The sequence below is a fragment of the Sinohyriopsis cumingii genome, chromosome 5 (assembly GCF_028554795.1).
Source record: "Sinohyriopsis cumingii isolate HCF-2022 chromosome 5, ASM2855479v2, whole genome shotgun sequence".
Classification (NCBI taxonomy): Eukaryota; Metazoa; Mollusca; class Bivalvia; order Unionida; family Unionidae; genus Sinohyriopsis; species Sinohyriopsis cumingii.
In genome coordinates this window covers 84,871,199-84,886,948 of record NC_142965.1, presented here as the reverse complement: position 1 = coordinate 84,886,948, position 15,750 = coordinate 84,871,199, and the positions used below count along the sequence as shown (strand labels likewise).

The following is a 15,750-nucleotide window of genomic DNA, read 5'->3' as shown; positions in this document are numbered from 1 at the left end:
AAAGGAAGTAAGGATGAATCATTGTTCAGAATGTTGCAAATATTATTGTTACAGCCAAAATTGTATAGGTCATCAGAACTGTTGTTTGTAGATGTGTATATTCAACTTGTTTCTTACACATTGCAGTATTATTTCCAACCAGTCTTATACCAAAGCTACCTCGGGATTGCCAACATGCAGACAGACAGACATACAGAAACCATTGCAATGAATCCAGTCTAAACAAATCCAACTTAGGTCACAAGTTTTTCAATGAAAGATTAAATGATCGACAGAAAGCAGCAGTCAGACGGATTATTCAGGGTCAAGGCAGGCCACTACCATACATTTTATTTGGACCACCAGGTAAAGCATGGATATTTACAAGGTCTATTCTAGGATGCACAATTATAGGATTCATGTTTATTCCTTAAAAAAATAATTACACTCAAAAATCAATCTAAATTGGGAATTATAGTTTCAAGTCCTACCTATATTCATTAAACCACTCCTAAATAAATTTTAAAAAATTCTTTGTTTTTCTTCAAATGGATGGGGCAGTTTTCCCACTTAAATTTTACATTTCTAAAGTAGATTCTTCATTTATTGAAAGAAAATAAATGACATCTTTGAAGAAAATTAAAATCATTATATCATATATTTTACATTTATTTTCTCAGTTCTATTTTCTTTGTTATTCTTTTTAAACTTTGATTTTCTCAATAGTCCTTTACCAGGGAATGCAAGTTTCTTGTAATTTATCCATTTTGCTTCAGTGAGAACCTTAGTCACAAAATATAGGGCACATAATATGGTCTATTCTCATTAATCAGAGTCCATTATATTAAAGTTCATAAGGCTACAGATTGAGTAATGGAATAGACCATATTGATTTTGGTTGCATTTAGATTGAATAGTGGAATAAGCCGTATTGATTTTGGTTATACACAGATTGAATAGTGGAATAGGCTGTGTTGATTTTGGTTATACACAGATTGAATAGTGGAATAGCCTGTGTTGATTGTGAAATTTATTGTTCATAGGTTTAATTTTGCATTTTTCTAGGAACAGGCAAGACAATGACTGTGGTGGAATCTATACTTCAGATATTCACTTTGATACCATCAAGTCGTATAATTGCTTGTACACCTTCAAACAGTGCTGCTGATCTCCTGGTAAGGTATAGTTTGTAATGCAGTATGAAACAATAAGGTTGATAGGAACAACTCATAAGGTGATTTGCCATCAGTGAATATTATTCACCTGTTTTCAGGAAAAGTTACCAGTCTTTAAGGTCTCTGTTTAATGCTTTTAACAGATTCATTCAGCAGTTTTGTAGAGTTAAGATGGAAAGTTCTTGATATTTTTATAAACCGTAATGAGTATTTTGTGTATTGTAATGCTATTTTACCTGCAGAGTCAGCAATATTTTATATTTTCTTATACTATTTGACTTGCAGAGCCAGGAGTATTTTGTATATTGTAATACTATTTGACTTGCAGAGCCAGGAGTATTTTGTATATTGTAATACTATTTGACTTGCAGAGCCAGGAGTATTTTGTGTATTGTAATACTATTTTACCTGCAGAGTCAGCAATATTTTATATTTTGTTATACTATTTGACTTGCAGAGCCAGGAGTATTTTGTATATTGTAATACTATTTGACTTGCAGAGCCAGGAGTATTTTGTGTATTGTAATACTATTTTACCTGCAGAGTCAGCAATATTTTATATTTTGTTATACTATTTGACTTGCAGAGCCAGGAGTATTTTGTATATTGTAATACTATTTGACTTGCAGAGCCAGGAGTATTTTGTATATTGTAATACTATTTGACTTGCAGAGCCAGGAGTATTTTGTATATTGTAATACTCATTGACTTGCAGAGCCAGGAGTATTTTGTGTATTGTAATGCTATTTGACTTGCAAAGTCAGGAAAATACCAATTGTTGATGAACTTATTTTGCCATTATAATGTTTGACCCCTGAGTCACTTTTACCATTTCCTAATTACTTTGGCCTATTAACATAAGAGGGAAAAGTCATTCACTTGAAATTTTGAGTCCTGCTTGACCTCTTTTGGTCAGTCAAAATCATAGTGAACAAGGTCAGGTGATGACATTATTTGCAAGTAAGACAGTATTTCCATCTGAAAAATTCATAATGTTTTGTTACAGACTGAACGACTTCTGCAGAGTGGTTTGCTAAAGAAATCTGATCTGGTCAGGCTTAATGCAGTTCAAAGATCCAATGAGGTAAAGTTGGTTTATGTGTCCTGTTCAATATGTGACAAATAAAAAAATAGAACTTAAAAATTATGACTGACAACATTACTCATTTTTTTAAAACTCTTTAAAAGAAATGTTGTATTGATTCCTGAATGAACCAACACACAGATTATTATTCGCTTTATTTATGCATGCATAACATGTATGTTGTAGATGTAAATATACCTTTCAATGTTTTTTTATCTGTTACTCTTATTGTTGTCATTTCTATCAATGGGCCATTGGGATTCTAGAAGTAACTGAATAAATTGATTATTTTAATAAACAAATAAATCGCTGGTTAGATAAAACTGTCCAGATTTTGATCTTTATTACGGATTCAACATTTATATTTTTCCATTGCAGTTGTTGTTTTATCCAAACAGAATTGGCCGTTAGTAGGTTTGGTTACATGCAGTTTTTAAATATTAATGTTTTTGTTTCACATAGAAATATAGTATCATGGATAAAGTTAGAAATGCTTGCTGAATGATGGCTTTGGTCAGACTGATATGTGGATTGAGAAAAAGATAAACAGGAAGTTCCTTCAATGGCACCAGTAGGGCACCTAAAAAAGACCCAAGAAAATAAAAATAAAAGATGATTACTGTGGATTTTAAAGGGAATGCATGAAGCTCATCATCCAAAGAAAAAAAGATGCTCAGTTTCACTAATTGACAGAAATGTCTTGCTGATTTTGATTGACGTATGTCACAGATTTGAGAGTACATAGTTATGATCATTGATAGACTGTGTAAGATAAAATCTTGAGCATATCATTGATAGACTGTGTAAGATAAGATCTTAAGCATATCATTGATAGACTGTGTAAGATAAAATCCTTAGCATATCATTGATAGACTGTGTAAGATAAAATCTTAAGCATATCATTGATAGACTGTGTAAGATAAAATCTTAAGCATATCATTGATAGACTGTGTAAGATAAAATCTTAAGCATATCATTGATAGACTGTGTAAGATAAAATCTTGAGCATATCATTGATAGACTGTGTAAGATAAAATCCTTAGCATATCATTGATAGACTGTGTAAGATAAAATCTTGAGCATATCATTGATAGACTGTGTAAGATAAGATCCTTAGCATATCATTGATAGACTGTGTAAGATAAAATCTTGAGCATATCATTAATAGACTGTGTAAGATAAGATCTTGAGCATATCATTGATAGACTGTAAGATAAGATCTTGAGCATATCATTGATAGACTGTGTAAGATAAAATCTTAAGCATATCATTGATAGACTGTGTAAGATAAAATCTTAAGCATATCATTGATAGACTGTGTAAGATAAGATCTTGAGCATATCATTGATAGACTGTGTAAGATAAAATCTTAAGCATATCATTGATAGACTGTGTAAGATAAAATCTTAAGCATAAACACTGCATTTATTTCCAAAGTAACATACATGGAGGATAAAAAGTAGATTCTGTTATGTATATCTCTATTGTGTGTTTAACATTTCTCCATGATTATAGATTGTACGGGTCATTTGTAAGCAACATTTCACATAGCTTTTGTCCATGATTGTAGATTATATTTTAAGATAATGATTATTTGTAAACAACATGTTTACTTGGATTTGAGTTCAGAACATTGGATTTCTCCTTGGAAATTCTTTGGACTACCTGATTTCTATCAGTTTGTTTGCTAAAATGTAGGTAAACAGACCTGACCTTTTTTTATGAATTTGACGGAAATTTCCATTTAAAATTACCCACATTCTGGTCATCTTATTGTGTATTAGTTTTTATATATGTTTTGTTTACATAAGAAATTATTCATTAATTTTATAAACATCTGTCAAATGGAATCACTTTTAGTTGTGTTCAGTTATAATTTCCGAGGAATAATTTTTTCAAATTATTAACTGGACTTACAAAGTTCTTACTGACATTTTGGACTAAAATATATTTTGGGATTATTGTGAATTCATTCAGAGACATTCTGGATTATATTATTGTGATACATCAAGACTCTTGGCACATCAGCACTTTCAATGCACTTGGCACATCAGCAGGTTCAAGATTGGTATTCATTTGGAACACAACTAGATTTCATACGGAGCACTCTGTGCATTTGGACTTGTGATGAAACTGTTAGATTGTTTTAGATTTGATTCACAATGCTGTAAGTTCCTTTTAAATTTTCATATTATAAATTACTTAATTAAAATTTTGATTTTGCTAATCTTGTTGGTTTTGCCTCATTTCATTGCTTCGTTTAATACCATGGTGTCAGAACAATTCAAATGTCCAAAATGAAATCTGGAAGGGAACGGTTAGTCAGGTTTGGGAAATTCAAATCCCAGTATATAAAGCTCTCAATAGAGGTGGCTAATAATGATCACAGGCACTTGACCATGGATTTATTAATTGCTTTAATAAATTTTCAATTATCCAGGATTATATATGTTGAAAGCATTGGTTGCTACACTTCCATTATACCACTAAAATAACTGTGTCCATAATAGTGGACAAAATTGTAGAAATTGTACTATATTCTTGACTCTGCAATGACTGATGTAAAGCATATAATGCTTGTTACATGAATATTCATTGCAGAAATTAATTAATCCACAACCTTAGTGCGTTTGATAATGATATGCCCTTGAACTTCTTGAATATACACGAAACAAGTAAGATAGATTTATGACCATTGCACTTTTTTCTAAATGACTCCACTTTTGTAGTGGTAGGAAATGGAAAATATTTCTTTTCTGGAATGAAAACTGGATTTGGTTAGACACATGCAGATGAATGGATAGGAACTGAAGAATCACTTTATCAATAGATGGACATATTTTGTGATAGACAATGACTAATTAATGATATAATTTTACAAAGTACATTTTATTTCACACAGAACATCCCTGAGATCCTGAAGCCCTACTGCTCTACTGGCGAGAACCTGGACATCACATCACATTACAAGATCCTTGTTTGTACCTGTGTGACAGCTGGAGCACTCTTTAGCAATAGAATACGGGCAGGACACTTCTCACATGTCTTCATTGATGAGGTCGGACAGAAGACATAAAAACATGTACCTTTTTGTTCATTTGTTAAATTATAGAAAAACATTGTGTTCACTTTGTTGGTAAGAGTGTCATCATCAGTGTTTTCATCACTTACTTCATCTTAACTTCTTTAACACATAATTTTTATGCCTCCACAACATCTATGGAAGGGGTAGGTAGTGTTGCCAATGCCCATCAGTTCTTTTGCATCATGTGACAGCCATCAAAAATTTAATTTTTGTTAAGTAACTTTTAAAGGACTTAATTTAAATGATATTTGATATGAGGCTTTATAATAAGAAGACCTTAGACATGTTCAGTTTTGACATTTTTATGCAGAACTTAACAGAGTTATGTCCCCTGTTTGAGAACTTGACCTTCAATTTTGTCTCTGCTCAAAAGCTTTCAGATGAATTTTTGAATTAGAATAAAATTGGATATATTAGGCTTTGGATTAAAAAGGCCTAAATTGAGTTAAAATTTTCACCATTTTCTGGCCCTTGTTTTAATTGTAGTTTGGCCCATTGTTTCTGCACAAAAATTTTTGAAAGACTTCATATATTGAAATTGAATTTAGGCTTACATGACCTGTTTCAATTTCAGTTTAAACCTTTTACCATCAAAGAGCTATGGCCCCTTTTTGACTTGCAACTTTGTTCTTCAGTTTTTCATCGAATAACCTTTGAAAGTTTCATTAATTAAAACCAAATTTCCAACTTTGTATTAAAAAATATCTAGGTCAAGTAACTGTTTGATCTTTTATATTTTATTTTTATATGTTCTGGAAAAATTTATGGAGTTATGAACCCTGTTAAACTTAAGAATTTACACTTGAATTGCATCCTATTGGCAGATGTATCTATGGTCAAAGATGCATTTCTCAGTCTTAAAATGTGCTGGGATTCATTTTAGCTGATGATATACTGTGTGAAAATGGTCTTTGATTCTCTATTGGCAGATGTATCTATGGTCAAAGATGCATTTCTCAGTCTTAAAATGTGCTGGGATTCATTTTAGCTGATGATATACTGTGTGAAAATGGTCTTTGATTCTCTAACAGTTGATATTTTGCCAATGTATTCATAGGAGTGTTATACAAGTTAATAGGCCCATATGTTATGGCACCATCCAGAGTGGGGGAGTAGGAAAGCATTATGTAAAATTCAGTGCTTTAAGTTATAAGAAACTGTACTTGAAAATGATACTAGTGTAACTAAGGATTGATGAAAGCAAATCAAAGGTGATGGTCAAAGAGGTTGTGATTCATAATATTTGGCAGTTAATTCTTAGGTTTTACTTTATACAGTATGTTGGGCTTATTGCTACTAATTGTACATATATTTTTGTATATCCTGTTTAAGCGGATCAATAAACCTCTAAATATGAAAGCATTCATCGTGCATTTTTGTGCCATGAAATAAAAAGAAACCTTTCTATAAATGACACTCATGGGTCCCAAAATGTTTTACTTTATCTACAGGTGTCCTTTGTTAAGAGGTTAAATTTGTAAATGAAACTTGTAAATTTGACTATCAGATGGCATCTTTTATGAGTAGGTGTTCTTGTAATAGAGGTTCCATTAAGATGTGTTTTGCAGTTCATCTTCAATCCATAAAGCATTTACATGATTTTAACTCTTGTAATTTTGGTTATGTAGCATTTTTACAGTTTTCCAGTACTAGTATGCAATATTCTGTAACTTCCAGGCAGGTCAATCAACAGAACCTGAATGTATGATCTCAGCAGGTCTGGTTGCCTACACAGATGGTCAGGTAAACATTATGAAGCCACTGTATTTATGATTGTGCATAAGCCTTCAATTATGAGAAAAATACTACTGCTTTTTGAGTGTGTATGTATGTAAATAGGGTTTAATAGCACACAAGCACAATCCTTGTTGTACAGAGTCAAGTAGAAGTTAGGCTGAAAAAATTTAAAGGTAAATGATTGTTAGATAGATAAACTGTTTAAATTTATAAAAATGCAAAAAGCAATAGATATGATGCTAAAATTCATAAGTATCTGTATAAAGTACAGAAAGGTACACTTAATAATACCATGCAGAAACTCACAGACCATAAACTAGTAACTTTTGCAGCTTACATTTTTTGCAGTTCTTTATTTATTTGTTCATTCATTTATTCATTCATTCATTCATTCATTCATTCATTCATTCATTCATTCCCATCCCTCTCCCCTCCCTCCCTCCCTCTCTCCCTCCTAATGATATAGCGTGCTGTCTACTCATTGTTACCAAGAAGAGTTTGTATTTCTAATAATGTCACATACTATATTTAGCTCTAAAGGCCAGTTAGTATATCTATCAGGACTTAACTCATGTTTTAAGCTGAATAGGAAAATAAGAAGTCAGAGTGATTGGCTCCCCGGCATAGTTTGAAAGCATTTGTGCAGTTCTATAAACAATATGCAATAATTTTGATAGAAATTGCTTATTAAAGGTAACCGCAATAATATTTTTCTCAAAATATTTTAATCAGTTTTCTGTCATTAGCTAAAGACAAGCAAACACTTCACATGTTTATAGCTAAGACTACATGAATTTAGAGGGAGATTTGTATTTGCCTATGATATAAAAAGGAACACAATTATCAGTAAGTTACATTGATCATTTGGATTCTGTTTTAACTTATTATTACTTTAACCTGCCCAAGCCATCTGGATTTAAAAGCCTGTCACAGTTTTGTAAAAGTACGTTATTTTATTTTCTTAATTTTGGAAGAATGAAATTTAGTTTCCTGAGTGATTAATAATTTTCAATTGTTGCATTCAGAGAGTAGTAACAAGTGAAAATTAGACAACTGCAAAAATTACTGGTTATGCATTATGACATAAATATTGAAGTACATAAAATAAGCATGAACAGTCAGTACATCAAAGTTAATCAAAGTTCTAGAAATTAATTAACCTACATTTGATTGCACGTCCTGTAATAATAATAATAATAATAATGATAATAATAATTACACACAATTCTTAGGACCCCAAAAAAACAAGTTAGGGGTGCATTTTCTAATAAAGAAATAGTATATTATTTAAGGTATATGATAGAAAAAGGGAGACAACTAAACAGCAAGAAAGATACTAAATACCAATTTAGATACATAGATCTATATTTAAATATTTACTAGCCACCAACTGACCTGTCTGTCAATCTACAAAAGAATGTGCATGAATCGACAGATGGATAGATATAAAACCAACAGGCAGATAGATGTAGATGCATATCTAGGTTGATCAATAGATGAATTGATATTTACTATTAACTTGCATTCTAAGATGCTACTAATGGCATGTTACTATTTCAGATTGTACTGGCAGGTGATCCACTTCAGCTGGGTCCTGTATTACGATCCAGTTGTGCATTGACATATGGACTAAATCTGTCCTGGTTAGAGAGGTTGATAAGTCTGCCACTGTACGAGCGCAATGAAATGTTTGCCAACCATGGCTCTTATGACCCACTTCTGGTAAGTCAGGGATTTAACAAAACCCAGCTAATACTCGTCATTTTATAACCCACTTCTGGTAAGCCAGGGATTTAGCAAAACCCAGCTAATGCTCATCATTTTATAAGCCACTTATGGTAAGCCAGGGATTTAGCAAAATCCGTTAATACTGCTCATTTTATAACCCACTTCTGGTAAGCCAGGGATTTAGCAAAACCCAGCTAATGCTCATCATTTTATAAGCCACTTATGGTAAGCCAGGGATTTAGCAAAATCCGTTAATACTGCTCATTTTATAACCCATTTCTGGTAAGCTAGGGATTTAGTAAAACCCAGCTAATACTCCTCATTTTATAACCCACTTCTGGTAAGCCAGGGATTTAGCAAAACCCAGCTAATGCTCATCATTTTATAACCCACTTCTGGTAAGCCAGGGATTTAGCAAAACGCAGCTAATTCTCCTCATTTTATAACCCACTTCTGGTAAGCCAGGGATTTAGCAAAACCCAGCTAATTCTCCTCATTGTATAACCCACTTCTGGTAAGCCAGGGATTTAGCAAAACCCAGCTAATTCTCCTCATTTTATAACCCACTTCTGGTAAGCCGGGGATTTAGCAAAACCCAGCTAATACTCATCATTTTATGCACCAAGGAAGACTCTTAATTTGTACCCCTGGAACAAGTCTGTTAAATATTTTCATCTTTATCTTTAGCTGTTTTGATTATGCAGAGAAAAGGAGTGAGGTGATACATGGAAGAACATATGTATATAACAATCAGTTAATGCAGTGTTGATTGAAAAGTGATTACAGAGTCTTCAGCTGTTGCAGTATACTTGTTTGTTTTTTTTAAACATTGTAAAGTACAGAGTGATGAAATTTGAGGAGATCATGTATTCTGTAGATGGTACACTATTAAAACAAATGGAATTCCAGGTGGCACACTATTAAAACAAATGGAATTCCAGGTGGTACACTATTAAAGCAAATGGAATTCCAGGTGGTACACTATTAAAACAAATGGAATTCCAGGTGGTACACTATTAATAGAAATCGAATTCCCATTGGTACACTATTAAAACAAATGGAGCTTTAGGTAACATAATGTCCTGGCTGTCAGTACATGATACTGTCCATGAATAGCCTGGTCATCTTCAGCTATTTTATCGGTCAAGATGCAGTACTTATTAATATAGTTTAGGTCTTACATGGACAAGTTGGTTTGGTATTTTGCTGATGAGCTTGTAAATCTTGTATGCACAAGTTGGTTTGGCATTTGGCTGATGATCTTGCCAGCCTTGCATGAACAAGTTGATTTATCATTTGGCTGATGATTTTGCAAGTCTTGTACAGTGGAGCCTCGTTAATCCGGACTCCGTTTATCCGGAAACCTCGCTATCCGGACATAATTCAACGAGAACAGAATTCCTAAACGTTAATTTGCTCCGTTAATCAAGAAATCCGTGTTCCGGATCCGGAAATCAAAATTGGGGACCAAAGTGTAAAATTACTTTAAAACTTTTATCAATAATCCGGAAATAATCTGTCCAAAAATAAGAAAAATAGAAAAATCGTATATGAAAATACAATCAGTCGGATAATACAGATTCACCTACGCAAATTTGGAGGTGTGCCAATGTATCAGTCTCTGATTGTTAAAATTCTAGTGGTATGTTAAAGTTATCCATTAATCACGTGATCATGTGTGTGGAAAAACTAGGTAGCGTGACCATGTTGTAACCAGCGATTGTATAAACAATGTCTGTTTTAGCTAGTCGCCGACAGGGGTGTTAATAATTAAATAATCACACTGGGATCAAATTGTCCACACTTTTTGTCATAACATATGGTAAATAAATTAAGTGTGTTATTAAGCCTCTTTGTTGTTTACCAATTGTATGTAACAATCATAGTTTATTGATGGCTGTACAAATACAGTTGATTGATTTAAGCTGTGGACAGTATAGGGCTTCATATCAGAATAAAACATGGATGTCAATTATCAGCTCATTAGCAACAATAACAGCTGTAAAATATGACTAATAGAAATGACTGCATTTCATTAGTTTACCGTAACATGAGATATCAGTTTGTATTCGTTGTACATTTTACATATATTATGGCGACACCATCAAGCAAGCGTAGACGAGTAGAGATACTGGCCAGCATAAAAAAGATTTGACAGCACAAAGATCACCCAAAAGCTACCATTCAAGATATACATCAGCATGTTATGGCTTATTCATCCTTAGTCATTGGCATGTCGACAGTTGCGGACATCATAAAAAAAACACGGGCAAATGATTTTCCATACCTGCCGACTCAGCAGACCTAACTTGCGCTTGCCACGCCAAATATCAACAAGTCGATGATGCCCGTCTTCTTGTGGTTCTCAGACATGTGGACCCACCACGCCGCCGTCACCGATGAAATGCTCATTGCCAAGGCAAAGATACTCGGAGACCAACTCGGCATCACTGACTTTGCCTATTCTCGTGGTTGGCTACAAAATTCCAAGAATCGGCGGGGCATCAAAGGCAAATTGTATGAGGGAGAAGCAGAGAGTGTCGACATGAACAAAGTGTTCATTGTCTAAACTTATATTTACTGTACATATATGTACAATCGCATGTTATAATAATATGAAATAAACACACGTCAGTTGAAGTGTTCATTAATTTATTTCAACCATTATTGAATATACAGTACAATTACAGCTAGCATATACAAGTACATGTATACAGTGTGATGACATCATAAAATAAAAATGTGCATGATTCAATTATCCAGAAAGCTCATTAATCCGGACATATTCACTGAGAACGAATGTGTCCGGATTAACGAGGCTCCACTGTATATACAGGATGTTTGGTACATGGCTAATGAACTTGCAAGTCTGCTACACCCAAACAGATATTAAACAGTACTGTTATCTTTTTATTAGGTAATAGATATACTCACTTATAAGTCAAGTCCATCTGCAAGGAACATAGGCCCTGATTTGCAGTTTCATAATGTGCTTGCTGGCCTGTGTTGCTTCAGGGTCTTTGTTGTTTGTTCTACAGTTACTCCTAACAAACTGCAGACATCCAGATCCACCAGCTCATTATGTGATTGCCAATCTAGGTCTGTGCATTTTCTTATTAATAATTAGTATCAGTTGATGATCTCCAAACATGTATCAAAAATACAAATATTACAGTAAAATTGCTCTTTTGTTTTCCTCACTCAGCTTCATTCATAATTTCATTGATGATGTCATTGATACAACGGACAAGTTCATGTATGTTCTGAAAGTTGGGTAATGTCAAAGGGTACATAGTTGAATCACATAATTTAGTCGTGTGTAAACATGACATGCACCAATTGACCATGAAGTGCATGCAAAACTACTGTTTAGTGACCTCATATGTTGACTCTGTGGAACACAATTAAAATATCTAATGAAGTAAAGTCTCTAAAATTAATCCTATTATTTAATCATCCAGCTATCAGTTTTTAATCAGAGTGATTCAGCAGTTAGTGTGCCAGACTTGTAACCATTGGTGTATGGATTCAGATCCTACAGTCTCATCATACCAGGTGTGTGTACTGTGGTGTATCACTAGGCAAGACGCTTCAGTTATATTGCATTGGCTCTACATAGCCATCTTGTGTTGCTGTGCTGTAACGCTGCACCAAACCAAACCAAACCAAACCAAAGACTTTCCAACTTCAATATTGTTTTAGTATGTCATGATTGTGAATGATCTGTTGAAAGCTATTGAGAATCAAGTTTGTTTAGGGGACACTTAGCTTTAGACAGTAAGAAGAGAGTCACATTAGTTCAGTTGTTGGAATAGCAATCCAAAGGTCATGGGTTTGATACCTACCTGGACAGTTTGAGTCCATTGCCGTGTCCTTTGGATAGGCATATATAATGTGTTAAAAGGTAAGCCATTAAATTCCTACAATCCACTAGGTGCCAGAGATCATTTTCAGTTTGTATTTTGCCTGACAAATAGATTTTATGATAACCTAGGATATAGTTTATATGATAGTGTAATGAAAACCTTGTTATGCTTGTTGTAAATATGAGAATTCATTTGTACCACAAATGCCAGATGCAAACAAGGCAGTGCCTATTTTTCCCTTATGAATATGGCACTAAACTTTGAAATTGCCTTGTGATTGTTTCACCATTTTTCCCCACCACCAAATTACTTGTTGACTGATTCAATATATTTTACCCTCACCATATTCTCTTGTGACTGATTCACCAACTGTATTTTTCCTCCATATTATGTGGCTACTGATACCATATTGTCTAGTGACTGGTTCAGCAAGTTTTTGCTCCTAATAGGGTCTGTAGAGGAGACATACAGAGTATTAGCCATAATCCTATCTATCCATCACAAATTTTGTTTAACCGCTCTGGTGGCCTAGTGGTTAAACTGTCTGCCTTGGATGGGGGAGGTCGTGGCTTCGACCCCTGGCCGAGTCAAACCAAAGACATAAAAATGATACTAACAGCTGCCCCGCTTGGTGCTCAGCATTAAAAGGTTAGTGTTAGGATTGGTCGGCCTGGTGTCAGGATAATGTGACTGGGTGGGACATCATGCTACATGTTTGCGGCATGATGCCCCAGTGCTAGACATCACTATAAACTGCCACACTGCAGACATCGTAGTGATATGACTGAAAAATTGTTAAAGCTACGTTAAAAAATCCAAATTACACACAAATTTTGTTTCTGCTCCAAAATGTTTTCCAAAACTTTTTAATGACCCTGTGAATTAAAACAAATTTGTTATAGACTTTATATTATGATGACCTAGCTAAATGTTAATTTGTGTCAGAATTTGACCCAGCCATTGCTCCTGTTTGACTTAAAATTTTGCCCTTGCTTACTGAACCAAGCTTTCTTAAATTGTGAAACACTGGCTGAGGCATCCATGTCACAAAGGCCAAATTCTAGTTTCCATTACATTTTCTTTTTTTAAGGTTACAAAGTTGGTTGTCAACTACCGGTCTCACAGTGCCATCCTGAGTTTACCATCACAACTTTTCTACCATGATGAGTTGAAAGAACAAGCAGACAGACAGCTGACACACACATTTGTAGGCTGGAAGGAGCTACCCAACCCAAATGTTCCTGTTATTTTCCATGGTGTCAGAGTGGGTATTTTGTTAAATTTTAAAAATTATAAAATTATATTTCTCATCATGTTTGTAACAAGTTTTCACAGCTAATGCTGTGTTGTTGATCTAGGTTGTTAGATTTTGTCAGAAATCGAACAAAAAGTGAATGGTTTAATTAATTACCTTTCTTTATTTCATGAATATAAGAGGTCTGTATATGTGGATGCATGGTTTTATTCATACTTACCTACATATATATTTACTTACATATATATATAGAGAGAGAGAGACAGAGAGAGAGAGAATTATAAATATACACCAGACAGAATGGAAAGTGCTATCCCTGGATTCCTATAGAAGAATTCTTGATAACATTAGGCAGAATTATTATTTTAATGCAATTAATACTACATAATCATACAGGTTAGAATTTTTTTAATTCGTACTCTGCGGAGATTCGAACCAAGGTCCATGGGTAAATGGCACCCATATATATATATATATATATATATATATATATATATATATATATATATATATATATATATATATATATATATATGAAGAGATCTATATATTAAATCTACACTTACAATAACAAATTTCCCTATCAAATACATTCCGTAATGACAATAATATTAAGAAAATAATCACTGCAACCTCTCACACGTCATTTTTTCTGTCTATATACTATGTGGACAAAGGGAAAAAACTCTTACATATTACCTCCCTATACGACACATCAACAGGATGTTCATAGGTTTAAGCTTTTGCTTGTTACAGTCAACATCATACAACTTGGCCACTCCAAATCCAAGGATATCTTGGTTATTTTGACCTATTCATATGGAAAATTATTCAACAGTTGTGTACGGGTATTGGTATATTTGCTACAAGTTCCTCTCATTGTTTTTTTATTTTTTTTTTCAATATTTATGTGAATATTTTGCAGTTGTGGACTTCATTATTTAGAAGGTATCATTGGTTAACATTGTTGATTGGTTGTTAGTGTACATTGCTTATATTGTTTTCTTGTTTAGATAACAAGTGTGGTTATTGTTATGGGGTGATACGATTAATTAATATATTGATGTATTGATACCTTTTCAATATTGATCCCATATTGATACAAGAGGCGAAGAATGGATACGAAATTATAATTACATGTACATGTTACTTTAATCTTCGTCAGTGTTGAATAAGTATTAGTTGTTGGCCTTTTCTATTCTTGAAAATGAGAATTCTTCTCACATGGCTGTGGGAAGTGTATACACTCATTTCTGGGAAATTAAAAACAAAGCAAAATATTATATTGACAATACTCACTTGCCTTCTACAAATTAACACAAAAGATGACTAACTCCCGTGAAAATCTGCTCTCCCACCCTCACCCAGGCACTTCTGGTAATTATTTTATCTCATCAGCATGTTCTTATTACTGTATGAATGTAAAAGAGACATTCCAGACTTGTTCCTCATGTGTGTTTTAAATACTTAACTGAGTTTTTCAGTTGTTTTGTATCTTGTCTACTTGAACTGAACTTGAAGGCAGGCTGTGTTGCCATTGTGTGAGTCTAAAGACTGGGAAAGTTGAGATAACCCTTCAGGCCCTGGCATCAGTGATTAATTTGCTCAGCCTACTTTATGGTGTCACATTGGCAGATACACCATACGATTTGCAGCTCATCATATGAGAAAAATCTTGGTGAGCCTCATGTCTGAATTTGACGTTTTGATCCAAAACATTATAGAAGCTGTTGGCTGGTGCACACAGCCAACCTTCTCAAGATTATATCATATATCTGGTGCTGTAGAGATGAGAATTGAATCTGGTGGATCAGGTGACTTCAGCCCAGATGACCACAGAC

At 33.7% G+C, this 15,750-nt stretch overlaps 1 protein-coding gene across 4 annotated transcripts in view; it reads left to right on the top strand.

Annotated features, from left to right (window-relative positions):
* The window catches only part of LOC149799652 (RNA helicase Mov10l1-like), a 73,556-nt gene that overhangs the window by 39,703 nt on the left and 18,103 nt on the right, over window positions 1-15,750 (top strand). For all 4 annotated transcript variants that reach the window (XM_089958999.1, XM_089958998.1, XM_089958997.1 and 1 more), the window contains 7 exons: window positions 127-345; window positions 1,045-1,154; window positions 2,161-2,238; window positions 5,141-5,296; window positions 7,001-7,066; window positions 8,621-8,782; window positions 13,745-13,918. In XM_089958999.1, coding sequence (XP_089815125.1) covers window positions 127-345; window positions 1,045-1,154; window positions 2,161-2,238; window positions 5,141-5,296; window positions 7,001-7,066; window positions 8,621-8,782; window positions 13,745-13,918 — 965 coding nt within the window. The remainder of the gene's footprint in view (window positions 1-126; window positions 346-1,044; window positions 1,155-2,160; window positions 2,239-5,140; window positions 5,297-7,000; window positions 7,067-8,620; window positions 8,783-13,744; window positions 13,919-15,750) is intronic.